General features: G+C 50.6%; 2 protein-coding genes across 18 annotated transcripts in view; both read left to right on the top strand.

Moving 5' to 3' along the window:
* Positions 1-18,049, top strand: part of TJP1 (tight junction protein 1) — a 140,792-nt gene extending 122,743 nt beyond the window's left edge. For 5 of the 17 annotated variants that reach the window (XM_077318315.1, XM_077318324.1, XM_077318327.1 and 2 more), the window contains 16 exons: positions 88-272; positions 352-447; positions 846-928; positions 1,574-1,784; positions 2,134-2,234; positions 2,963-3,313; positions 4,223-4,474; positions 6,003-6,911; positions 7,506-7,603; positions 7,940-8,170; positions 8,433-8,483; positions 9,348-9,517; positions 10,115-10,592; positions 11,466-11,683; positions 12,332-12,475; positions 16,206-18,049. In XM_077318315.1, the coding sequence (XP_077174430.1) occupies positions 88-272; positions 352-447; positions 846-928; positions 1,574-1,784; positions 2,134-2,234; positions 2,963-3,313; positions 4,223-4,474; positions 6,003-6,911; positions 7,506-7,603; positions 7,940-8,170; positions 8,433-8,483; positions 9,348-9,517; positions 10,115-10,592; positions 11,466-11,683; positions 12,332-12,475; positions 16,206-16,300 (3,673 nt within the window). In that variant the 3' untranslated portion in view covers positions 16,301-18,049. The remainder of the gene's footprint in view (positions 1-87; positions 273-351; positions 448-845; positions 929-1,573; positions 1,785-2,133; positions 2,235-2,962; positions 3,314-4,222; positions 4,475-6,002; positions 6,912-7,505; positions 7,604-7,939; positions 8,171-8,432; positions 8,484-9,347; positions 9,518-10,114; positions 10,593-11,465; positions 11,684-12,331; positions 12,476-16,205) is intronic. The other 12 variants (XM_077318316.1, XM_077318325.1, XM_077318330.1 and 9 more) reach the window with 11 other exon arrangements.
* Positions 18,050-18,180: 131 nt separating this feature from the next.
* Positions 18,181-26,941, top strand: part of ENTREP2 (endosomal transmembrane epsin interactor 2) — a 104,107-nt gene continuing 95,346 nt past the window's right edge. The window contains exons 1-2 of the mRNA XM_077318351.1: positions 18,181-18,291; positions 22,153-22,271. The gene's annotated coding sequence lies outside the window, so the exon portion shown is untranslated. The remainder of the gene's footprint in view (positions 18,292-22,152; positions 22,272-26,941) is intronic.

The raw sequence follows: 26,941 nt of genomic DNA, 5'->3' as shown, positions 1-26,941 counted from the left end.
AAGCCGTTTTAACTCGCAGCCTGATGACACTGCCCAGTTTCACGCATCTCCCCCGTACTGAGCCCCGTCCTTGTTTTTCTCCCACAGAGCCGAGCAGCTGGCGAGCGTGCAGTACACGCTTCCGAAGACGGCCGGCGGGGACCGTGCCGATTTCTGGAGGTTCAGAGGCCTGCGGAGCTCCAAGAGAAACCTCCGGAAGAGCAGAGAGGACCTGTCCGCCCAGCCGGTGCAGACCAAGTTTCCCGCCTACGAGAGAGTCGTCCTTCGAGAAGGTGAGTGGAGGGGCATCGAAGGCGCCGAGAGCTGGCCCGCTCCTAGGAGACTCACCGACGCGTCCTCTTTTGATTCCAGCGGGCTTTCTCAGGCCGGTGACCATCTTTGGACCCATTGCTGACGTGGCCCGTGAGAAACTGGCGAGAGAAGAACCGAATATTTATCAGATTGCAAGTAAGTTTGCCCTTTGGCTCTCGAGCAGCTTTTTATGGGAGATACAGAGCAGAGGTCCATCGGTGGCTCTTGGCCACGAGATATCCATTGAGCTCTCTGTCTGGGGCAGGGGTGCTCTGGGTTCTTGGCACCTGGGGGCAAGAGTTGGGGGGCTTCTGGAGCTCTGGCCCCACGGAGGCCTCTCCCATCCCTCTGTTACCCGTGAGCGTTTAACCGGAGGCACCAGGGAAAGGACCTGTCTGCCCCTGCAGGCACAGCAGATTATTGGTGCCAGTAGGTAGGCAATCCTGTAGAAGGCCTCTCGCGTTGTGGAAGAAACGAGACGCAGTTAGCAAGCGAGGTGAAACCGCTGCACGCAGCCGACTGGCGGCTGACCCCGACGGCTTTCTCTTCCGCAGAAAGCGAACCGAGGGACGCCGGGACGGACCAGCGTAGCTCTGGCATTATCCGCCTCCATACGATAAAACAGATAATCGACCGAGTAAGTGATGAAGCCCTCACTCTGTTTCCACGCGCTCCGCTGCAACGGGGGGCAGTTGATACACTGGCGTGCGCTGGTTTCCCAGGGAGGCGTTGGGTGGGAGAGGGTGGTCCGGCTGCTGCTTTTGGCTCCTCCAGCATATTCTCCTTTGCCCCTTCCTCGGTGCTTTGCAATTTCACAGCAAGGCTGTAGTGAAGGCCATGGGAAACAAGAGCTTTCAAAGGGGGTTAGATAGAGCCATGGGGGATCAGTCTATCAATGGCTACTGGCTGTGATGGTAGAGTAGAACCTCCACATTCCAGGGCAGCTGACCTCTAAATCCCATCAGGGAAAGGCCTTGGCCTCTAGCCCTGTGGTTGAGCCTCCAGACCAGGGGTAGTCAAACTGCGGCCCTCCAGATGTCCATGGACTACAATTCCCAGAAGCCCCCTGCCAGCTTTCGCTCTGACTTTTTGGTCTCGCGTGTCCAACTGGAAACGCGAACCTTCCACCGCGACAGAGCAGTTGAAGGCGGCCAACTTTTAAACCTGAGCGATGCAGGCCTTAAGGGAAACGTCGTCTCTTTAGAGCATCTTTCGAACACGGTCCCGTCGGGACCGCCTGTTGCTTCAGCATGTCATTTCCTTCTGCTGCTGTTTCCCGCAGGACAAACACGCCTTGCTAGACGTCACCCCCAACGCGGTGGACCGTTTGAATTACGCACAGTGGTATCCCATCGTGGTGTTCTTGAACCCGGATTCCAAGCAGGGCGTCAAGACCATGAGGATGAGGCTCTGCCCCGAATCTCGGAAAAGCGCGCGGAAGCTCTACGAGAGAGCCCACAAGCTCCGGAAAAACAACCATCACCTCTTCACAGGTGAGCACAAGGCAGGGCCCGTTGAACAGAGCTTGAGGCACCGACCTGCCGGGGCCTCCGATTAAGACGCCTCTTCCGTACAGTTGTGTTATTAAGCTGAAGGTGTGATATTGTTTGTCGTGTCGTGTCGTGTCTCCCTCTACGGAAAACTAAACTAGCTTCTGATCCGGCGTTCGTAACCTCGGACTTCCGAACAGCACAGTGTCCTGCATAGCGCAGGGGGTTGGACTAGATGACCCATGAGGTCCCTTCCAACTCTAGGATTCTATGTCGTGTTGGATTCAGCCGTACCTGGGCCTTTGGCGAAATTGCTGCAACGCTCTCTCTTTTTTTTTGGCTTTGCTTTTAGCAACGATTAACTTGAATTCGATGAACGACGGCTGGTATGGGGCTCTCAAGGAAGCGATTCAGCAGCAGCAGAGCCAGCTGGTGTGGGTTTCGGAAGGCAAGGTACGGGATCCCAGTGTCCAAGCCGAGGGTTCGGAAGCATCGGTAGCCCACTTCCCCCCACCTATGAAAGCAATGCTAGATGCGGCTTTAAAGCCAAACTCACTGTATTAAACCAGCCGCAAAGACCTACGAATCTAACGCAAGGCACCTAAGGGCCTTCTGAAACAGCCCAGTTGAGCCTCCTCCTCGGAGATCTTTTACCCTTGAGAAACCCCAGACACATTTTCCAAATTTTGAGAAACCCCAGAAGTGGCACGATCATGCAGAATAGGGTTGGGAAGCAGAGCTGTGGACAAAGCCCCCTTGGGGTCTCTCCTCTGCGCACCCCTTCCAGGCCCGTCGTTGGCCATTTTGGGAGAGGGAACAGGGCAACATGACCATATCTGGTCCTCTATCATCCGATGAATGTTGAACGGGTTTTAAAAATGTAGAACTCCCACTCACTCCGGGAACCCTTCCAGGGCCGTGCAGGAATCCCAGGGCTTCATGAGAGAGCCTGGTTTGTAGCCATGTTCATCTTACAGAATCAGCCAGGGAGGGTGAGTAAGATGGACGGGCCGATAAGTAAACCCCGTGAACGGCATTTCAGAAAGCCCCGGATACGTGACTCCCGTTTGCCGTACAAATCTCGGCCCCGTTATCGATGCTCGTGGTTCTGTTCTGAATAGCTCAGGACGCGGCTTTGCAGTCTCCAGCGGCGGCAATAAAATGCGATGTGTTTGACGCAGGCAGACGGCGCGACCAGCGACGACCTCGATCTGCACGACGACCGCTTGTCCTACCTGTCGGCCCCGGGCAGCGAGTACTCCATGTACAGCACGGACAGTCGGCATACTTCTGACTACGAGGACACCGACACGGAAGGCGGGGCCTACACCGACCAGGAGCTAGACGAGACGCTCAACGACGAGGTGGGGACGCCCCCTGAGTCGGCCATCACGCGCTCCTCCGAACCCGTCAGGGAAGATGCGTCAGGCATGCACCACGAGAACCCGACGTTCCCTCCGTACGCGCCACAAGCTCAGCCGCAGCCAAATCCCAGGATAGAGTCGCCGGGGTTCAAGGCGACTGCTCAGCCGGTAAGAAGAAGAAGGTTTTCACCTGTGCAGGTTGTACAGTGAAACGTTTAGCAGCGGGGTCGTGTCAATCGCAGGCCAGCCAGAGCAGTGCTCAGGACATCTTACTAAGACAGTCCCTTTTTTCTTCCAGCCCAGGTTTGGGACCGAATTCAAGCCCAGTAGTACCTTAGAGGGGGGATAAATTTCCAAGGAGTTAACGCTCTTTTCATCATATAGCAAGCTTTCCTCTCTGAAGCGCGTTCCCCGGAAAACCTGTTGGTCTCAAAGTTGCTAATTTACTCCAGTCCAGCTTTTCCACCGCAGCTCCAACCCAGCTGCCTCCTCAAATTATCTTCATGGGTTTTGGTTTTTATTTTATTTTCGGCAGTCGGGAGACTCCAGAGTCCACTTAGTTGACCTACTGGGAGACCCACCCATAGATCTTCCACTCACTTTTCCTGCTCAGTAACCGTTTCTCTCCTCTGTTCCCTCGGTTTGCGTTTGGCCGGTGGTTTAGGAGAATTTCGACATTCCCCGTGCCGTTGTTGCAGTCTCAGTCGCACGCTGCAGCCGACCCCTCTGGGAGAAGCATGCCCATGCGATTCCCTCTGTGCTTATCCCACATCCCCACTCCAAAATAAGTTGTCAGTTCTAGAAGATGCTTCGGGAGCATTCTCCGTTTTCCTTGGTACCTTCTAACAACACAGCCTTTCCTGCCAGCCAGGAAAGTCTTGAGTGGCATAGAGCGGTGGGTTTTTTATTTAACCTCTGTGCATCCGCAGAGCCCTCGGAGACTGGGTTCGCTGTAGAATGTTCTGTAAAATGTGCATGGCCGTATTTGCCCCACAGCTTAGCCCTTGTGCTCTCACGACCTGACAAAGTGTGCAGACCGTACCGAAGAAAACCCTCTATATTTTGAACGTTCCACAGAAAGCCGAAGCCTTGCCGGCAGCCCCCTACCTTCCCCCGTCGCCAGAACCCAACCCTGCGGCCTGCTCAACTTCCACCGTCCGCCCCAGTCTCAGCCTCTCTAATGTCAGGCTGGAGGAGCCAGGCCTGGCCCCGTACAACTCTTTCCAGTCGCAAGCCGGCCCCCTAAGAACGCCCGGCACGGAGCCGCCTCATATCACGGCCAGAGATCCAGACCTGCCTCCCTTGTCGTTGCACGTAGACCCGCCAAAGGTACCTCCGCACGGCCCGGTTTCACGACGCCATGTCGAAAGCTCGCACGCAATCCTAATTTGCTTCCCCCGCCCCCTCCTTGCAGCTGATGCCGCCCTCTTGATTTTTCCGCGCATGCGCACGGCTCACAAAAGAGAATCTTAACAAATCATCTCACTTTGGGCTTGCATGGGCTCAGTGAATTCTGCGGCGGGAAATCCGACGTGCAAATTAGAAGCTGCAGGCTCGTTTTGTGCGGAACTTTTGCTCCTTTCCTCTTTTTCGATGAACGCGTGGGTTTTCGTTATGTCCGGGATGTTAACGTGACTTTGGGGGAAACGTGAGTTTTCCTCCCAAATCTGCCTCTGCTTTGTGGCCTGCCTGTGATTAAGAGGAGATGGCTCCAGGTCGCCCAGTACTTTGGTTGCTGGAATGTGTCGGACCCTGCCAGAGGTTTTCGAGCCGATTTTAAAATTAAGAAAACAAAAAACAAAGCAGTTTTGCTCTTTCCCGAATGTTTGCATGCTGAAGTGGGAGCAGCCAGATAGGGAAGAAATTTGACCAAAGGAAGAAAACAGAAACCAACCTACACGCAAACACAAGCATTCGGTTGGCCACACAAGGATCTTACAGCCACCGAATTCTGGTAGAGAGCCAGCACGGTTTCATGGTTGGACCAGGACCTGGGAGATCCAGGTTCAAATCCCCACTGTTACCCTAGAAGCTTGCTGGGTGACATTCTCTCTGCCTAACCTACCTCGCAGGGTTGTTGTCAGGATTTTATAGAGGAAAGAATGACGTAAGGTGCTTTGGGTTCCCTTTTTGGGAGAAAGGGTATAAATAAACATAAAAATATAGGGGAGATGTAGCAAGCATTTATATCTTGACTCACTCAAGGATGATAAGTATCTTTTGGGTAGGGCCTACGTCCCTAGCTAGCCAGGTTGGTGTAGTGGTTAGCAGCACTGACTTGTAATCTGGTTAGCTGGGTTTGATTCCCCGCTCCCCCACGTGCAGCCAGCTGGGTGACCTTGGGTTAGTCACAGTCCTGATAAAGCAGTTCTGACTGAGCAGGAATATCAGGGCTCCCTCAGCCTCATCTACCTCACAAGGTGTCTGTTGAGGGGAGAGGAAAGGGAAGGCGATTGTAAGCTGCTTTGAGACTCCTTCGGGTAGGGAAAAGTGGCATAAAAGAACCAACTCTTCTTCTTCTTCTTCAGTAATCTCAGGGCTCTCTCAGCCTCCCCTCCCTCACAGGGTGTCTCTTGTGGGGAGAAAAAAGGGAAGGTGATTGGAAGCCGCTTTGAGACTCCTTTGGGTAGAGAAAAGCAGCTCTAGGGAGAGCCATGGTTGTAGACTGATTCCCTCTGTCATTTATTGATTTTAAACCTATTGACACATTGAATTCATAAAAACAATGACCTGTGTTGATTTGGAGAAGGGCCAAAGGCTGGATTTGAGGGGTTTTTTTAACGTCCCGCCACATATTAGCCCTTAATGTTCTCAGCTCTTCCGATGCACGAAGCCAACTCTTGTGCTTTTGCTGCAGATGTACAGGAAAGACCCCTACCTGAGCGAAGAGCCGTACCTCAACGAGGAACCCCCCCGGCAGAACTACGCCCTGAAGCCGCCGTCCCACGGCCACGCGGCGCCGCGGCAGGACAAGGAGCCCGGCCTGGCCTACGAACCGCAAGGCCAGTACCCGGACAAGCAGCCCGGCCGAGATTACGAGCCCTTGGCGTACAGGTATGAGTCCACAAACTACGTCGACCAGCTGCCTCGCGGCTACGACCCCCGCCTCCAGTACGAGGAGCGCACGCCTCCCTACGAAGACCACTGGGCGTACTATGAGGAGAAGCAGCCCTTCCCGGCCAGGCCGCCGTTCGACAGCCAGCCGCCTCGGGACTTCGACCCCCGGCCGAACGCAGACGAGAGCACAGACCGGCGATGCTATTTCCCAGCACAACCCCGCTTCGAAGAGCCCCCTCCTGCGGCGGCCTACGACAACAGGCCTCGCTACGAGCACGCCTCCAAGAATTTCGGCCTCCCGCCGCTGAGGTACGAGGAGCAGTCTGCCGCCGGCTACGAGGCTCACGGAAGATACAAAGCCGAGACGCCCGCCTACGCCTCCGCGGCGCCCAGGTCGCCCGAGCCGAAGCATTACTTCGAGGCGCAGCCCAGAGGCTACGAGCCGCCTCTGCCCCAAGGGTTCGCGGCGAAAGTCGGGCCGCACGAGCCTTCCCACAATCCCGCTGGGGCCCACCCTCCCCTTCCGCTGCCGAGCAAACCAGAAGCTCTGCCTTCCCACAGTAAACCACTGCCTACGCAACCGGCCGAAGAAGAGGATGACCCAGCCATGAAGCCCCAGTCTGTTCTCACAAGGGTTAAAATGTTCGAGAACAAGAGGTCGTCGTCACTGGAGAAAATCAAGGACTCGAATGACGTCCCGGTCGTCAAGGTAGAGAAACCACTTCTTAGAATCATAGAATCGTAGAGTTGGAAGGGACCTCCAGGGTCATCTAGTCCAACCCCCTGCACTATGCAGGACACTCACAACCCTCTCGCTCACCCACTGTCCCCTGCCACCCCCTTGAGCCTTCACAGAATCAGCCTCTCCGTCAGATGGCTCTCCAGCCTCTGCTTAAAAATCTCCAAAGATGGAGAACCCACCACCTCCTGAGGAAGCCTGTTCCACTGAGGAACCGCTCTAACTGTCAGGAACTTCTTCCGGAGGTTTAGACGGAATTTCTTTTGAATTAATGTCATCCCATTCGTTCTGGTCCGTCCCTCTAGTCAACATACGTAAAGTTCTTAAAACATTGTAGAAGTACCGAACTCTCGGACATAGCTTGCCGAAAGTTTGGCCTGTCAGCCTAGCTCCTTTCCGAGGGGAGAGTCACGCACTTGGTTGAAACTTCTCTCCCAGTAAGATGCTGGGTTCCAGCTGGGCAGCGTTCCCAGTCGCACGAATCCACCCGGAGCACAATGCCATCACGTGGAGGCTTAAAATCCCTGGCGTCCCTTTGATTTTGCCCTCCTTTTTGTCTTTCAGCAGCCTCCGGAGCTCGCGCCGAAGCCTAACATGGCCCCAGCGAGCGTCCCGAAGCCGGTCTCTCAAAACCAATACGAACACGACAAACCAGCTTACAGGTAACCGCTGCAGTGCAATTCGAGGACGCGGCAGGGGTTGTCCTCGGTCGTCAGGGGGCAATGGGGTAAACCCATCAGAAGCGTATTGGCGGAGGGGATATGGAGAAGAATTGCCATTCATAAAAGCTCTGTTGAGGAGGCTGGAGAAAAGGGGCTTAAATACCCCCAAGGGGTTATCACTGTATCAGCGTCTTGGGTTTTCACGTAACCACCGTGGGGCTCCAGGTCACGAAGCACACCGCTTGGGTGAGCCGGTCTCGGGAGTGTTGCTCCTTGTCAATCGGCTGGCTTTGGTTTCCCAACACCGTTTCTCCGTCCTCTTTTTTTGGCTCCCAGGGCTCCCGAACCGCAGCGGCCTCAAGCGAAACCCCCCGAGGACATCGTCCGGGCAAACCACTACGACCCCGAGGAGGACGAGGAGTACTATCGCAAGCAGCTCTCCTACTTCGACCGCCGCAGCTACGAGAACAAGCCTGCCGGGGCACAGGTGCCCCCCAGCCACCACCCGGAGCCTGCAAAGCCAGCCCATCTCCATAATCAGCTGAACTACACCAACTACTCTTCCAAGTGAGTCTCCCATCTCAGGGCGCTGCTTCCCTTTCATTGTCCAGGCTTGGGCCAAGCCTCTCCTCCAGCGTCTCTTAGGGCTGTTCTCACAGGACAGTTCTCTCAGAGCTCTCTCGGCCCCACCTGCCTCACAGGGTGGCTTTTGAGGGGAGAAGAAAGGGAAGGTGCTTGCAAACCAGTCTTGCGCTGAAAGAGATGTGCTTAAGCTAGAATGACCCATTTCTCTTCTGTTCTGTTGCCGCCTCGCTTTGCCGTCGCCTAGATTGCTCGGCTCTTGCACTAGCTATGCCTACTCGAAAAGGAGCGTCAGGTGGTAAGAACCCCGTTGGTGTGAGGTTGTTCTCAAGGTGTTCTCTCTTTCCTCTCTCTCTCTCTCCTGTCCTGGACTCTCACAGGCGTTATGTGCAGGATCACTAGAAACGGCCTTCACAATTTTAACCTGGGTCAACTCAAAAAAAAAAAAAAAGGGTTGGCTATTGACAGTAAGAATAGCTCGGGGAGGCAAGGAAAGAAATGTCTAGAACGTCCCTGATTTTAAAATATGCACATAAAGCTACTGAAGCTCATGCAATGACATTCTGGATGCGATGACATTGTAGATTCCTGATGTTGGGTGTATCGAACGGATCCCTGGATCGTTTTGGTTTTTTTTGAAATTGCTTCCCCCCACCCTTGCTTGACAAGCAAAATGGGCCTTGCGGAAAACAAAAGGAAAAAGCTGTGGTTCCACCCATAAAATGCACCCAAAGGTCACCTGCGTTGTTTGGCATCCCTACGGCTTTGTCTTACTAATCTCTCTAACCAAGCGGTGCTGTTCAGATTCTCTTGTGCTTTTTAATATCGCTGCTTCCGGAGGGTCGCAAGGTTTATGCTAACACCCGTCCTGAGGCAGGGTTCCTTCTGCCGTCTCCCGGAGGAGCGAATGGGCCTCGTTTCTCCACTCAAGCACACGAAGGGCGTGCCCGTTTGCCAAAGCACAAAGATCTACCTTTTCTGTTTGTGTTATCATTATCTTGGTGGAGCAGAGGACATGCCGTGTTACGGATTGGCCTCCGGGTTACAAAACAGCCTTTCAGAAAGGCGTGTCGGGGAGAGCGACCGGAAGAAACGCCAAGCGGGTGAAGTGGGTGGTGCCCGTCGGAAACTGACCTGCTGCCCTTCCCGTCTTTCCCTGCAGGGGGAAGTCCCTAGACGTGGAGCCGTTGGAGAGGGTTGCGGCCGAGAAGCGCTACGAGCCGATCCCGCCGGTGACGCCACCTCCCCCCGCGCCCCCGGTACACTACACACAACCTCAGTCCATTAACAACCCGATCGTGTCTCTCCAGCCCAAACCTGCTCTTCCGGAAGGTAGGCGCCTGGGTGGATATATTTTTTTGTACTTCTCACGGAATCAGTCCGTTGCGTCTCATGTTGTGTTGTGTGATGATGTCACACGGGGAGCATTGTATTCATGTCCAGTGCGAAGGTTCACATGTCGCCTTTCAGTCGTCGAAGTCTTCAGGCTGTGGATTGCAGCGTGTCCCCCTAGCGATGTGTCCATAGTCGTGGTCCCCGTGTAGTTCCACGTAGGACTGCGCATACGCACTGCCCTCTGTAACTGCCCCGGTGGCCATTCGGTTTTTGTCACCATAGTACCTGTGCAGTCCCACGTAGGTGTGCTTATGTGCAGGGCCTCCCTGGGCAGCTGCACAGGTGAGCATTCAATGAACAACAGTTACAGGTAACAATAACAATGATTTTATTTTTATAGCCTGTCTTTCCCGGTGGGTTCAGGGCAGGTAGCAACGGGATTCAGACAATTAATTTCACACTGCTAAACAGCTTTTACTGTGTAAATTAAATGATGTCCCTTCATTGCATTCGCACCATCCTGTCTGCAGACGACTTGGCCGGGTGAGTCATGTTGTGATCATTCCTAAAATCTCTCTCCCTCCCCCCCCCCAGTCAACTCCGTGTCCGAATTCCAGAATTCCACCGTGTCCAAGCCCGACCCGCCACCCTCTCAGAACAAGCCAGTCGCCTTCCGGTCTTCCAGCCGAGAGGACACCGTTCAGTCCACCTACTTCCCTCAGAAAAGCTTCCCCGATAAAGGGCCGGTCAACGGGACGGAGCCGATCTCCAAGACGGTCACCCCGGCTTACAACCGTTTCACGACGAAGCCTTACACAAGTGCCGCCCGGCCGTTTGAGCGCAAGTTTGAGAGCCCCAAGTTCAACCACAACCTCCTGCCGGACGAGCATCAGCCCAAGCCGGAGTTGGCGTTGAAACCCCAGAATTCTCCCCAGCCCGTTTCTAAAGCACACAGCTCCTCACAGCCTCACGCGGAGTTTGACAGCGCGATGGAGAACTTCTCCGTGCAGGCGGAGAAGCTCAAGTACCAACCAAATAACATCAGCGCCGTGCCTAAAGCCATTCCTGTGAGGTAAGGCCTGGTCCGGGGCAAGTTGCTGGGCTGTTGGAGCAAAGTCAGCATCGGCCTCTGCTGCTAATCCAAGGCGTCGCAGACTTGATAGGAGGCGGTGGGTGTTGATTCAGTCCCTTTGAGCAGGAGGCCTCTAAGCTCCTGGGTTCTTGTCAGCCCCGTGAGATGAAAGACACAAAGTGTTGAAAGACTTCAGTTGAAAGTGTTGCTGATGCAAACTAAACTGGAGTAGACCTCTGCTTGGCAGGCAGAAGGTCCCGGGTTCAATCCCCGGCATCTCCAGTTAAAGGACCAGGCAGGAGGGGATGGGGAAGGCCTTGATCTGGGACCCTGGCTCAGGGGCAGAGCCTCTGCTTGGCAGGCAGAAGGTCCCAGGTTCAATCCCCGGCATCTCCAGTTAAAGGACCAGGCAGGAGGGGATGGGGAAGGCCTTGATCTGGGACCCTGGCTCAGGGGCAGAGCCTCTGCTTGGCAGGCAGAAGGTCCCAGGTTCAATCCCCGGCATCTCCAGTTAAAGGACCAGGCAGGAGGGGATGGGGAAGGCCTTGATCTGGGACCCTGGCTCAGGGGCAGAGCCTCTGCTTGGCAGGCAGAAGGTCCCAGGTTCAATCCCCGGCATCTCCAGTTAAAGGACCAGGCAGGAGGGGATGGGGAAGGCCTTGATCTGGGACCCTGGCTCAGGGGCAGAGCCTCTGCTTGGCAGGCAGAAGGTCCCAGGTTCAATCCCTGGCATCTCCAGCTAAAAGGACCAGGCAGGAGGGGATGGGAAAGACCTCAGCTTGAGACGCTGGAGAGCAACTACCAGTCAGAGTTGATAATACCGACCTTGAAGGACCGTGGGTTCATGAACTTCATTCTCTCTCTTGATTTCAGTCCTTCTGCGTTGGAAGACGACGACGAAGAGGACGGCCACACTGTCGTTGCCACGGCAAGAGGCGTGTTCAACAGCAACGGTGGCGTCCTCAGTTCCATAGAGACGGGAGTGAGCATCATCATCCCCCAAGGTGCCATTCCAGAGGGAATAGAGCAAGAAATCTATTTCAAAGTCTGCCGAGACAACAGTATCCTCCCGCCTTTAGACAAAGAGAAAGGTAAGCGAAACCGTCCTGGTGCTTCGCATGAATTTGGCAGTGCAATTTTCCACTCGGCCCACTCCGTTCGAGATGAGATCTATTCCTTCCGTTAATTTCAAGTGCATCCTGCTTTTCTTGCGCCCGACAGGGGACCAAAGCGGCCCACAAAAACTTCTAAACGAAGTACAGTCTCCTGGCAAGGTCCTCTCTTTTCCTTTTAGAGAAGTCGGCGTGATTGCTCTTCAGAAATTAGGCGCCACGAAGCAGCATGCTATTGGGAGTGAGGAGGGCCGCTGGGTGGCTAAAATCCTGACCTGTCAGAAAACGGCCCCTCTTTTGGCATTAGAACTGGACTCGCCTTTTTCCACTCCCTTTTCGAAAAGCTTCCCCAAAGCCTCTTGAGTTGCGTTTAGAAATGGGGATAGTGGCAGAGATTACAAGGATAACAAGCAAATAAGGGGCATGGGGAGGGGCGGAGGCCTGTGTCTACTTCTGTATATTTAATACTGACATCCGGCCCCCATCTGCGGATGTCTAAATCCGCAGATTGGGGCCTCGCTGAGCTCTGGTGAGCACCAGGAAAGGAGACAGTGGGCCTTATGGCGCCCTTGGGCACCACGTTGGTGACCCCTGCTGTAACCTCTGTCCTTTGCCCTTTTGCTGCAGGTGAAACGCTGCTCAGCCCCTTGGTCATGTGCGGGCCCCACGGACTGAAATTCCTGAAGCCGGTGGAGCTGCGCTTACCACATTGTGCGTCTATGACCCCTGATGGTTGGTCTTTTGCTCTCAAATCCTCCGACTCCTCGTCGGGTATGCTGTCCTCCCTCTGTCCTTTTGGGGCTTTTGGGTGCTATCGGATAATTTAAACCCCGCCCCGACTGACGGGCGGCACTGTGCGACATACGGGATATATTCCGAGAATCACTGTATACGTGTCAGCTCTCTCTCTCTCTCTCTCCCCCCCCCCCATTTCATTTTTGTTTCATTACGAAGTGTCTTTCTCTCACTGAATTCATGATGCAAAAATTCATTCGGGAAACCAGAAGGGCAAGGTAGATAATAACCATAACGTGTACATTTATCATAGGTGGTACCATTCAGTTGGTACCGTTATCTACCTTGCTACCTTATCTCACAGTCTTGCTCTGTCTCTCTCTCTCTCTGTCTTTCTCTCTCTCTGTCTCTCTCTCTGTGTGTCTCTCTCTCTGTCTTTCTCTCTCTCTGTCTCTCTCTCTCTCTCAAGGACTAATACTGCTGCAAAACACTCAGATGAGAAAGTCACAAATCTGGGGGGCTTTTTGGGTGCCACGGTTGTAGGAATTCTGACCGGCTCTTCTAACCGCTGGTGCAGTCTTTTCCCCTGACCACAGAAAGCTGTAACGATCCCATAAACTGAGCCAGTGCCCCTAGCATATTGTGGGGCCAGCTTTTCCAAGCACCAGCTGTGAATGTATAAATGTGGATGGGTCAAGGGAAACGCAGATCTCTCCTTTCAAAGGAATCCCCCCCCCCTCAGTCCTCAGTATACAACTTATAATTTATTTTTTTAAAAAAATATCCTGTCTTGGCTGCAAAAACATGTGCTTGCTTCAGCCCGACTCCTTCTAAATTATGAAATGCAATGGAAAGGGTCTTCTTTTTTTTTCGGGGGGAGAGGGGTTGCGTCCCTGTGCTTTTCCTTTCCCGGTAGCTGCTTTGGTTCCGGCCGAACGAAAAGAGGAAAACCACAGGGGGCCGAGACCCTGGTGATAACAGAGCATTAGGACGAAGTAGAATATCTGTGTGCATTTCAAGCAGTTTCATGAAACGGCTGCCATGTTACAGCTGGGGGTGGGGGCCGGGGGGGGGAAGAATCCCCTTCACCTCTTCTCCTGCACATTGGGCAAACAAAAAAACACCTTAAAGGGGCTCCCCCCCTCCTCCAGCTGCTTTAAATCTGTTTTGACACCCTTAATGTAAACATATCTGTAATATGGTATATATAAGAGCAATGTACTTACGTGTACAGTATTTAAAAGAAAATGTATTCATTCATCTTTGTCGGTGATGTATCTCTCCTTTTCCTTGCCACTGTGTCGAAACAAAAAGAAAAAAAAAGACGGGCGGGGAACGCGGGAAAATAGAGCTTTTCGGGGCGGGGGATCCAGTCCTTAGAGAAATCCTGGCTGGGGTGACTTTGTTTCTCCCACCCACACTGGTATTCTATGCATGTCTTGCATGGAGCTATTTACTGTATGTTTTTTAAAAAACGCGCCAAAAGAAACCCCCCCCCCCTTGGAAGCGCTACACAATCTGACTGTTTCAAGTCATAGGGGACCCTCGAATAATCCATATAAACGGCTTCCGAGTATAGCGCTTTTCCACATACGATTTTGTAACCGCTGAACCTGTTCATGAATTTACTTGAAGGGAAGGGAAGGGAATCAACAACAAAAAAAAATAATGGTGCCGATTCTGCCCAGTCACCTCAGCTGTTGCGCAAAAGACCTGCTTCCTTTCCCGGTTAGAGTATATTTTTTTTGTCTGCTCCTGTCTGTGTGTGCGTGCGTGTGCGTGTTTGTGACGGGGAGGGGGGGTGGTGTCTCCTCCTTTTCCGTCTGTAACCGGGGCTGTCCGTCTCCCTCGCAGCTAAAAGCGTAATTTCAATGTGGTGTGTTATCAGTAATTTTGCTCCTTGAGACAAGCTCACAATCGGCCAACTCTTTTGTCTTCTTCTGATGTGTAAGCCATACTGTGTCTTAAATAAATACTTGTTTTCTCTCTTTCTTAAAAAAAAAAAACAATCAGTTGGTTATGGGATCTCTTTCTCTGCTCTCTCGCACTCCTGCTGTCTCTCTCTCCGACTTTTTTTCCAACATGTTTTTTTCCTCCCATGTTCTGTCCTCTGAAACAAACATTTTGGTTGTACATACTAACCTCACCTGCGACACATTTTAAGAAGCCAGAAGCACTAGGACATTCTCCCCGAAAATGTATTCCCCCGATTCATCTCATCTCATGGAACAGAGGGGGACAACTCACGTCCAAGTTTAAGTAACCCCGTAGCACGACCAGTACTTAACCCTTCCTCCCAAGATAGCAAAATTTATTTAGCGTTAGGGAAAAGTTGCCCCAATCCCACGGAGTTCTAGATTCTGTTTTTCAGGTTTTGGTTTCTGCCCCATGTGAGGAAGGTGTGCTTGGCGCTACAGTCACTAACCACTCTGGCCTGCTCCTTCATATTTAAGAAACGCCTGATTTAAGAAATTCCCCTCCCAAAGTGCTGCTGAGAGCCAACACCTCTCCTCTTAGCAAGGCATCACTCTCTGTCTGATGTTATTTTTCTAGATCCAAGCGTAAACCCATTTTCCAAGGTCGGGCTGGGGTGATCGGTTGATTATCCAAGCATAAATTGCAAACCAGGGCCTCCAGATCTACAAGCGAATGCCAAACTGCTCCTAATAGTCCAATTTTCTTGAGATGTTGCCATTACCTCTGCATATCGGTCATTGTGTGCATCATGTCTGTTTCCATGAGTTTCTCGCAAGAACGGTGGAACTCCCTTCCTGCTTTCTGTAGAGCACTAGAACTTGAATGAACTCTGTGACACTAGCGAAAAGCAAAGTCAATCTAGGCCCAGTATGAACGGGATTGTGAGGTTTCCCGTGCCTATATGCACAAACTCAGCTCCACGGAAGGGCTACATCTCTGTTCTGCACCAGGGGAGAGAGGTGATGGTTGGCAAAGGGCCCCTGGGAGATTGGGAGTGGAATTAGAGGAGAATCGAGCACAGTGGGAATAACTGCGTAGGATTCGGGCCACAGGAGCTCAAATCAGGGGACTAAACACGCCCTCGCCTTTACTTATCCTCGCAGGTTTGGTGCAGACCTCAAAGAGAACTTGGAAGCAGGTAGCCTAAGAGAATCTCCCGTTTACATAGGATAGAAACCAAAAGAGCTGATGCCCGTTCCTGAGAATTTGCAGCGACACTTTGAAAGCCCTCGATCGGCCTTCACAGGCCCAGTTGGCATTTGGACACCTCACGCTGTTAAAAGTGGTTCTCTCTGGTCCATTCATTGCACCGGGTGGAAAAGAGCTCTGCAGCAGATGCGTGTGGCCACTGCTTTCTGCTTCTCCCTACTCCTGCCCTGGCCTCGTTCTGCATAACAGGCGGGAGCTCTTTGCACAGTTGAGTTCCACTCAAATCCCGCTGCTTGGGTGTCGGCCCCAGGTCTTCTTGGGGAAGAACACAGTTCTCTGAAACCGTCTTTCAGACGTTCGTCGGGGACGGCTTCCGAACTCTTGGCTAGGGTAGTTTAATAAAGTGCAGGACTCTGCAAGGCGCAGCTTAATCGAAAGAAGAGGCTTCCACCGAGCAGTGAGCAGCACTGCTTTGAGTTCCCCCCGACTTAGACCCCTCTCCTCGCTAAAGGTTATATTTCCCGGCTAGAAACCCAGGAGGCAGCGTAGCAGGAAAGCGTAAACGTGAGGGGTGTTGTTATCCAGTGGCTTGCCGTTTTGATGATGGATACTAAACTACCACATTGTTTTCCTCCTACAGGTGACCCCAAAACCTGGCAGAACAAGTCTCTTCCCGGTGATCCAAACTATCTTGTTGGAGCAAACTGTGTCTCAGTTCTAATAGATCACTTCTAACCCTTAACGTTAGTAGACGGTCCTAAGTGTGAAATCAAGATTTTTTCTCTTGTTTAAAAAAAACAAAAACAAACGACCTTGCCCGGAAACTCGTTATCAAGTATTAACCGTTCTCTTTAGTGTTCAGGCAATCTTTGCTTTGACTAACAACGGAGGGTGTGTACGTTCTCGAACCATGGTCAGGGCACATGCCGTCCATCGGCAGAGCAGGGCACCCCAGGGACCAAGGCGAGGTGCCCGCGTGGTTCTCTTTGGCTTTTCTTAACACGGACGAGGAGGACTCACCATCGTTTCAGTCTCTCTTTGACTACCACGGAAGCAATGCAATTTGTAACTTTTCAGAGGATCCCCTGCTGAATTTGGCCTTTTTCTTACTAAACCTTTTCTATAGGACAACAGACAAACAAAAACAACAACAAAACCCCAAAACGCACGCTTGTGCGTTTCAGAATATGCAAAAGACTATATTGCTTACACCAGGTTGTTTCTAAAACGGGCAGTTTGTTTCTTTCTAACACCGTTTACCCAGGAAGTGGAAATCATCTTTTTTGGCTAGCACAATAATTTCCCCCCCCCTCTTTCCCCCTTTTGCTAAAAAGGGGTGACTTACATGCACGTCTGCTTTAATTGTACATGAAACACCACAATTCAGGGAGGGCGAGGGAGGGTGTCATAGGGAGAAAGAGAGACCACGCATGTGGAGGTGACGATGGTTCATTTGCCTTTGGCAGCCTGTAGATTGACGACCTTTAAAACATATTAACCTGCAGGGATGCCTTACCCTTCTACGTTTTTACCTGTCTTCGCTCTCATCCTTATTCTCCGTTCTCCTAAATTTGTATGGCTTCTGTGCTTACTTAGATTAAAAAAGAAAAAAGAAAATCTTGAGACAGACTGAGAAACTGATTTAATTTGTGGGCATTGCGGATCTAGAGAGAGAGAGAGAATCTGGAAAGGAAAACCACTTTATCCTTTTTTTTTTTTTTTCCATTGATCAACCAGAGAAGCCCACGAAGAAATTAATGGTATGTTTTCTGCTATGCATTCTGGGAAATTTATAGACGTTCTAGATGGCTTGTATATAACCCCGTGTATGCCACTCTCTCTTTTTTTGTTTGTTTGTTTGGTTTTCTTCTCTCTTTTTTTTTTTGGTTCTCAGTTTGTAAATTTAACTTTTATAAGCTTTACCTTTTTATATATATAAATATATATAAAAATTACAAAACTGTTTTCTTAATATCTTTGTATTCTCATACCTTTTGAGCCTTGAATTTTGACATCTTGCAGCAATAACGCAGAATTTCTACCGTGTGTGGAGGGCGGGGAAAGGACTTTTTCTTTTTTTTAAAAAAAAAAAAGAAGAAAATAAAAATGCACAAAGTTATTTACCTTTTTGAAAAGCGCTGCATTTAAACAAAAAACACTAACTCGGGATTCTCTAGTTTGATTACATTCTTGAAAAAAAAAAAATGAAAAGGAAAGAAATATCCCTACTGTAATTTGTGATAAGGAGGCTGTACTATGTGCCCGGAAATGTATTTTTTTACTAATAGACAATTTATTACGGCACATCAGCACTATTTCTGTTTAGATAATTATACCACTGCATTCTGTTGATCGGTTATTTAGCTATACAGGTGTGGCTGATTCTCTTTTTTTTTTTCTTTGCCGTTATTAAAAAAAAAATACACATTTCTAAATATACGGAATAAAAATTGTTTTTAAAATAATAAAGGCAATTTTCCAGTATCTTCTTGTTTCTGAAATGGATAACGATCCGCACGCTTGATAATGACCCGTCCTTTTGAGGCCAACATGAATTGAGACCAGGGTTTCAGAAGTCCATCTGCTCCCCTGCATCCCTGCCTGGGAATCGGATCACACAGAGAGGCTCTCCTGACAGTCTCATCAATCAAAGAAGCGCATTTGGAAGGGCACACAAGAGCAGGGCCTTTTCAGGGGCGGCCCCTTGATTATGGACCTCCAGGCAGGTACGCCTGGCCCGTTCACCTTCCCTCGTTAGGAGACATATGAAGACGGCTTTATTTAGGGTTGCATTTGACTTTGTTTTTATTTATTGGCAGTGCTAATTGGAGATCTTTTAGGTGTTTGGCTTTTTTCTTTAAAAATATTGTATACTTTACAACTTTAAGCCGCCTTGAGTTCAGGAAAGTAGAAAGGCAGCTAATCCAGGTTTTAAATAAAGCTGTTTCGATTCTGCATAAGGAAAAGAAGAAGCGTTGGGCTTTATACCCCGCTTTTCACTACCCGAAGTGAAGTCTCCCAAGGGGCTTCCCATCGCGTTCGCTTCCTCTCCCCGCAACAGACACCCTGTGAGGTGGGTGGGGCTGAGAGAGCTCTGAGAGAACTGCTCTGCAAGAACAGCCCCAAGACAGTCGACTAGCCCAAGGTCACCCCAGCTGGCTGCATGTGGAGGAGGAGTGGGGAATCCAACCCAGTGCTCCAGATTAGAGGCCACTGCTCTCAACCACGACGCCACGCAGGCTCTCCCATGGTCTTCCCTTGACAGCTTTGGTCGGGGCTCGCTTGGGCACTCCACAGATAATTGCAATCTGGCTGGTATTGTTTTGGAGGGGAATGGGCAGAGACATGGCCACTTCTGATGCTCCCAGGACTGTCCCCCTTACAGATGGTCTGACGCACCAAACCAGTTCAGACCCTATTGTCCGTCTAAAATCACAGTTCCCCTGTTCACGTCATGTTTCCCTTAACACCTTGCCCCTGATGCTCCTGTTTTTATCAGCATCTGAGGAGCTGTGCTCGGCCTCCCGCCGTAGATTTACGATGGACAAAAGGAAATATTTCTTTGCATGCCAAGCAATTCAAAGGTGGGAGTCACTGCCAGAGGGTGTAGTGATGGCTACAGTCAAAAACAAGGGGGATTAGACAGATTCCGTGAAGGAGAGGTCTGTTAGGGTCCCATAGCTATGGTGACTAAAGGGAACCTCCATGTTCAGAGGCAGCCAACCTTTGAATCCCGGTCAACAACATTAAGGCTTCTGGATACCCTGTCGTTGGACTTCCAGAGGAACCAGTTGGTCCCTGTATGAGACCAGATGCTGGATTAGATCTACTGAGGGCTCTTCTTATATTATTGCATTGTGCAAACATTGTTCCACTGGTTTTAAAGAGAGTAGTCCCATTGGGGAGCAGTTCATGGGGATTCCTGACTTATGTTGGGCAGTGTTTACAAGCAAAGGAGAGGATGACAAGGTGGGTGGCTGCGGGGAGAACGTATCTTGCTGTGTTTGGAGAAACATCCCAATGCCCTGGTCTTTTAAACAATGGGATCCTTAAAGAGGGTCTTTTACCCTCCTGGGCAGCAGCAATTTCGTGACATTGGCCCCTCCCCTACCAAACGCTTGCAGAAGAGTTCGGCTTCACGTCCCCCCGCATGGCCCAGCTGAGACCTTGATGCATGCTCAGCTGGGTTATGCGTGGAAAATCGTCACGCTCTCATTTGCTAAATTCGCATTTTGACTTTTGGAGCAGAGCAGCTGCCTAAGTCCAGGTTTTAGGATCCGTGAGGCAAGCATCCCCCAAAGCCCCACCTCTCCGGGGAGCTCTCCACCAATCCCGGGGGCTCGTTAGGCGTTATGCAAATCCACGTGGTGGTCAGCCAATCAGGGCCTCTGGAATGGGAGGGGCCGAGTCCGCCTCAGCCTTTAAGAGGGCGAAGAGAAATTTCTCCCCTCAGAATTTGCTTCATTCGAGAGCCCCTTTTTTGCTTTAAGCCATCCACGCATCCTTTGGGCCTTTACAAATACTTTCTGTTAAATGCCCCCTGGTTAAATATATTTCTGCACCTTGTCAGTCAAGTTAAAAATATGAGACCGGCAAAAGGGGGGGGGGTCCTCCATTTACCTCAGTTTACCTCACATCCTTTAATTACCTCACAATATAAGGGTCTCTACCTCACATATACTGTTTACCTCACATCTTCTGTTTACCTCACAATATAAGGGTCTCTGTTTGCCTCGCATGCTTTATTTATCACATGATATAGGTGTCTCTATTTAGCTAACATTACTATTATTTTTACATTTATCTCCTGCCTTCCTCTAAGCACTCAAGGTGGGTTAAGGTGGGTTGCATCAGGGGGAGTCAACCTGTGGTCCTCCAGATGTTCGTGGACTATAATCCCCATGAGTGTTTGCTGGCAGGGGCTCATGGGGATTGTAGTCCATGAACATCTGGAGGACCACAGGTTGACTCCCCCTGGGTTGCATAAAATATAAATTCCATAATATTCCATAAAACCCCCTAATCCCATTTTTAAAAAGCCCTAATTCCCAAAGTGTCAGTCCCTCCTCCCTCCCACATAGAAGGGTATCTATGTATCTTTCATATCAGGTTTCCATATCTAGGACACCCATGAGGGAAAGCTAAAGAGTCTGGAACTCTTTTCAGTTTAGAAAAGAGATGACTTAAGAGGGGACATGATAGAGATTTATAAAAGTATGCACGGGCTGGAAAGAATTAACTGAGGGAACCTTTTCTCCCTCTCCCGAAAAACTAGAATTTGAGGCCTTCCGGTGAAGCCGATGGGCAGTAGGTTCAGGACAGAAGGAAATACTAGTTTGCACCGAGTGGTTAAAAATGTGGAAATGAGGTAGTGATGGCCACAGGGATACACATTCAAAGGGGGTTAGTACATTTCATGGAGAAGTCTCTCAGTGGCTACTGGCCATGGTGGCTGAAGGGAACCTCCATGTTCAGAGGCACTAAACCTCTGAATCCCAATGCCAGGAGGCAACATCAGAGAAAGGCCTTGGTCTTCAGGCCTCATTGCAGGCCGCTGTATGAGACAGGATGCTGGACTAGATGGGTCACTGGTCTGCTCCAGCAGGGCTCTTTGGCTGTTCTTGCAAAGATTGCATACTCCATTATTTTAAAGCTTGTGCATTGCACCTTTCACTGGAGTATAACAAAATCTCTAGGAAAGGCCAGAGTGAAAGACTGCAAGGCATTTCCGTCAGAGCCTTCCCCCCACACACCCATGCATGCACCCCTCAGCCACCACCTTCTCCCTGAGGACAGCTCTCTTGTCGGGCAGCTGGAACATCTCGTTGATCCATTGTCATCTTCAGCTTGTGTGCGTCAGCCGTGAAAGCCTGAGCCATCTTGTGCTACGTGTGCAGCCGAGTCCAACAAACTGGCACGCATCAACTCACAGCATCGTGTTTGGTCGGAAGATGTGAGCAAAACACTTTGATTGTTTTTTTTTTTGAGAAGGCGTCTGCTAATTTGCCACTCTGGTTTTAGGTGGGACCTGGGTTCAGATCTCCACTTGGCTGTGAAACTTATTGTTGAATCTTAGAACAAAATTTGAGTCCAGTGGCACCTTTAAGACCAACAAAGTTTAATTATTACATGCAGCTTGCTGGGTAACCCTGTGCCGGTTCTCTCAGAGCTCTTCTCACAGAACAGTTCTCTCAGAGCTCTCTCAGCCCACCTACTTCACAGGCTGGGTTTTGGGCACTGTGGGTCACTGGGTGTTGGACTGAAAGGGCTGTTGGCCTGATCCAGTATGACTTATGTTCTTACGCTCAGTTCACCCCGGGGGGCTTTTAAGTACCAGCTTCAGACCATTTACAAACAGCAGCCAACTAAAGCCAGGCATCTCCCTCCTAGCCCTCCTCCTGCCCTAAAGTCAAAACTGTTCCGGATCAGTGTTTCCAGCAGACAAGCGGAAGGAATAATGAGGATTTTTGTCAACATGAATTGAAATAATAGATTGATGCATTATTCATTTCCCCAGCAAATGAAACCAGCCAAGTTTAGCAAAGAGAAAGGGCGATCAGTCTGTCTGCTGTTGTGCTTTCTTCCAGCTGATGGCGCATCTCTACAGTGAAGGACCCTTTTACCTTTTTGACACGCCCTCTTGCCTGCCTTTGAACATTCACGACGACCTGTCACGAGCATGTAATTGGCAGCTCTATAAAATCAGGTGAGAGATGTCATTCTATTTTAAAAACTCGGTTGATACGTATCATATTGGCTTGACCTGGATGCCCCAGTCTTATTGGCTTGACCTGGATGCCCCAGTCTTATTGGCTTGACCTGGATGCCCCAGTCTTATGGATGCCCCAGTCTAGAGCCCAGGCTGATCTACCAACCAAGGTTTGTGCAATCCCAAAAGTCTCCCGTGGAGGAGAAAATACAAGTCCATTCAACTGTAGTGCAGGCCATGTCTTCAGGTTAGAACAACGTCCCTGTGAAGATGCCCCTTAGTGCTGAGAGCCAGCTTGGTGTCGTGGTTAGGAGTGCGGACTTCTAATCTGGCGAGCCGGGTTTGATTCCCCGCTCCTCCTCCACATGCAACCAGCTGTCACAGCACTGATAAAGCTGTTCTGGCTGAGCAGGGATATCAGGGCTCTCTCAGCCTCGCCTCCCTCACAGGGTGTCTGTTGTGGGGAGAGGAAGGGAAGGAGATTGGAAGCCACTTTGAGACTCCTTCGGGTAGAGAAAAGCAGTGTATAATAACCTGAAGAAGAGGAGTTGGTTTTTATACCCCACTTTTTGTGTACTTCCTGAGATACAATATCTTGACTCAAACTTTATATAGAAGATGGTGGAAATCTGACTAATGCTTTGGGACAAACTTCGAGGCATAGATTTTGGGTTTTTAACATTCCTAGCACCAAAGAGCCACAAGGGGGCAGTGTGTAGCCACATGTAGCTCCCCATAGCATCTTTTCCCTGCAACTTAACACTCCAAATCCGAGACTCCACAATTTCCCCCAGAAAAACTTTTTTTTGACACATTACCAGTGATTGATTTATGCGAAAGGTGAGGCGTGCCTATTTCTAGCTTGAAGAAACACCGTTCTCTCCTTCTCCCCCCCCCCTCCCAACTTTTTGTTTTCGAGCTGTCTAATGTCCCTTACATTACCATCTGTCACATCCTCCCTTGGAAAGTTTCTGGCTCATTTCAGCTCCTGTGAAATTGCTGGTGAGGGAGCTGCAGCTGTGCCCGGGAATGATGGGTGCTCTCTTAAAAAGAGAGGCAGAGAGATGTTCCTTAGCCCCTCTGAACGGGTGGGTGTTGGGGGAGACCCTGCCTGAGATCCTGGAGAGCCACCACAAGCCTGCATAGACAGAACAAGACTTGATGGACCAAGGGCCTGATTCAGTACAGAGCCATTTCATGCGTCTTCATGTGGTCACTGACAGATTCAGTGGCTTCCCAGGCTAAAGCGTCGACAACCAAGCCGGGATTTCGAGGAGAGGTTTGAGGGAAGTTCCCGGACACACGATCCAGCTTCTCCAAGCAGGGCTGTGCGGGGAATTCTACAGCTTCCTTTCCCAAACCTCTGCCTGTCTGCAGAGAGAGACGATTCCATGATGGATTTGCAATTCTGTTGAACACGAACGGATGACGCATTCTGACTGGAGGGGGGGGGGCGATCCAGCTGCTCTCCTCTGTGCAGATTCAAGGTCAAGGGGACGGTTTGCGCTTCCTGCCAAGGGGGCGGGTGGTGGTCTTAATCTCCTCTGTTCACACTTGAGTTGGTTTTCTCTCGGGAACGGGCCACCCCCTGCCCCCTCCGTTCTCCCAATTTACTACCCAACAGAAAAAGGGCATTAACTGGTTTCTGGTCTGTTTTGCTGGAGAAAGGAAGTTATCTGGCTCCGACATCTTCATGCAATTTTAAAGAAATAAGATGCAAGCCGTGTCAAAAGCACAAACCAGCGAGGCAGTAGAGGGTTGCAGGAATCTGGATTGAGGCGGCAGAGGGAGGAAAGGGACATACTGTTGGTGTCCTCGAATATTGGGGGTTGACAGACAGGGCACTTGGCCACGATCCTTTGAGAGAGGCTAGCAGCACGTTCCGTCCTTTATCACCTGTAATCCCATCCTTCATCTGAAGCAGAAGTCCTCGCTGATGCTTTTTCTGGTACCTGCCAAGTGTTTGTCAGGTGTGGACGAGGCCAGGTAGGTCTTTTGACCTATTGGAGAGCCTTCTGATTGGGTATTGATTGAGCAGATTTTTTTTTCACGTTGCTTTGGCGGCAGCTGCCCCCTCAGCACAAGGATCTTCACTGTGTGACTGAAGTGATGATGGGGCAGCCATTTTGTGGCTGGCTCCGCCTCCTGCGGCAGCCATTTTGCGGTTGTGCCCACCATGAATTCCAAAGGTGCCCACAGGCTCAAAGAGACTGGGGATCCCTGAAGAAATCTGGGCAGTGTATTTAAATTTTCTCTCCTGCAGCTGCCAATTTGGATCTCTTTTAGGGAACCAGGCATGGTATAATTGAAGTAGGTACATAAATTAAATTGGGGAATCTTTCCCTATTCATGCATCCAGCCCGCCTGTAAGACTCTCCCAATTGGATAGAAAGTCATGGCTTGGTTTTTTTTCTCTCTCTCTTTGTCTTAGATCTGCCAAGAAGCATGTTCCTAAGTCCAAACTGCTTACCGGCATTGCGACATTGTGGGGTTTTTTTGGTTTCATTTGGGCTTTGGGAGTCAAAAACCACAGATGTTCCTTGCATTCCTACCAAAGTGTAGGATATACATTGTCTTTTTCCCCTTCGTGATATTATTTGTTTTCACATCCCCTGCAGGGACAGCCATCCACGGAGCAATAATATTAATTTCATAACTCGGAATCAAAAGTGGGAGTTGCGCGGTCTCTTTTGGTGGGAAAGGTGATGAAGGGAGCCCGGACTGGCTTCGCTTGGTCTCTCTTTGCAGGCTCAGATATTTCCACCGGCACGGGTCCCTTTAGCTGCTGTTGAAAATAGTCTTTGGAGAAATAGATTCTTCTTTCCAGATATTAGGCAGTCAGGGTGGTCAGCTTGGCGTGGTGGTTAAGAGCGGTGACCTTGGGCCAGTCACAGTTCTCTTAGAGCTGTTCTCACAGAGCAGTTCTCCTAGAGCTCTCTCAGCCCCACCTCTCTCACAGGGTGTCTGTTGTGGGGAGAGGAAGGGCAAGGTGATTGTAGCCACAAAATGGCTGACACAAAACAGGTGCCGCAGGAGGCTGAACCGGTCAAAAATTGCAGCTGCAGCATATCTTCGGTCCTACCACAACGATGCCCACTTCGTCGGGTGAACTCAGGCGTGTCACTAACACAACCTGGCCTCCCTTACAAGGATGTTGTTGTGAGAAAACGGCAGCAGGGGGAACAGTACTCTGTCGCTTTGAATTCCAACAGAGGGGAAAGCAGGGTATAAATCAATAAACATCAATGCGTGTACTTTTCTACCATGGGCTGGCCGCCCCTCGTCCGTAATGAGCCCCAGGCACATCATGTGAGATCTGTGTGCGAATTCCGACCGTAATCTCTCCATGGGCACCTTTTATCTTCTGTCCCCCTGCAACTTTCAAGTCTGTTAATGAACATCCGTGAAGGCTGAAGTGGCCCCCTGCTGGTATCGGCTTCCATTTTGAATACTGACTGATCGGCATCGTGGTTATTCTCTCGCACGGAGGCAATCTGGTTCAACCCAGTGTCGGTAGCAGAAGGGCATTTGCATCTCAAAACACTCTCTGGGCTCTCTCCAGACAATTGAGATGCTGGTGCTTTATTTTTAGAGGCTATCACCTGATTGGACAAACCTCGTTTGATTTAAACGGATGGGTTTTAATTGATTAAATCTGCATACATTTCGGCGTGATGACTGCTTTTGAAGGGGAAAGCGATTTTTTCCGGTTTTAAGACATGGCCTCTAAAAACCCAGAACCTCCAAAATGCAAGAATTCTTCTGAACTGGACACCTGCTCACCGTATTTTTTTTTTATGGATTGCATTATTAACCACTCTCTCTGTAGCAGTTGGAAAAAGCAACCTTTCGGTGCCACAACCAATAAGGCCCTTTCTTGGATCACCACCCATCTAGCTTCAGATGGCAGAGGTAGGGATGCCAACCTCCAGGTGGGACCTGGGACCCTTGGAATTATAGCTCATCACCAGTCTAAAGAGATCAGTTCCCCTGGAGAAAATGGCTGCACAGAGAAGTCCCTCTCTGCCCCAAATCCCACCCACTCCTGGCTGTACCCGAAACTGTCGACCCTTCCTGGTTTATGCAGCTCCCTAGAGGACCATCTGAGCCCCCATTTTCTCCCCCGTGGTCTTCTGCTCTCACGATGGAACCTGGCTTGTTCTCCTTTGCAAAAGCCTATTCTTGACTGTTACTTGACTTGATGTCAGATCTGCCATCCACTGGGAAACCACAGTTCCATCCTCATTACAAGGCACGGAACATGTGCAGGAGTGCCACAGGTCCATTTCTGAAGTCACTGCGGGTTCCTCCTTTTGCCCGCTTGCTCGCTCACCGTCTCTACGGGAAGCCAAGCGCCTCGGGCTCTCTCTGGGTCCCCTCTCCAAACAGATCTCGGCTGTGCCCAGGGCTCTCATTAGATCAGATCCCCTGCCGGGATACAAGGTCACCCTCTGCCAGGCTCTAGGTGCCGCTGATACAAGAGCTTTGTGTAGCTCTTAATTGCAGCAAAGTTGAGAACGGGAACGCGCCGCTGTAAAAGCATCGTTTATCTAGGTCAACGCCCTTGCCGCTCGAAATCCCCCGTTGGCTTGCAGGAGAGTTTATTTCAGAGAGTGGATTTTCTTTCACCTTGGCGATAAATATCGTCTTTTTCATAACACGGGGCA

The sequence above is a fragment of the Paroedura picta genome, chromosome 18 (genome assembly GCF_049243985.1).
Source record: "Paroedura picta isolate Pp20150507F chromosome 18, Ppicta_v3.0, whole genome shotgun sequence".
NCBI classification, from domain to species: domain Eukaryota; kingdom Metazoa; phylum Chordata; class Lepidosauria; order Squamata; family Gekkonidae; genus Paroedura; species Paroedura picta.
Note: the sequence above shows the minus strand (reverse complement) of the source record. Positions and strands in the feature narration are given on the sequence as shown.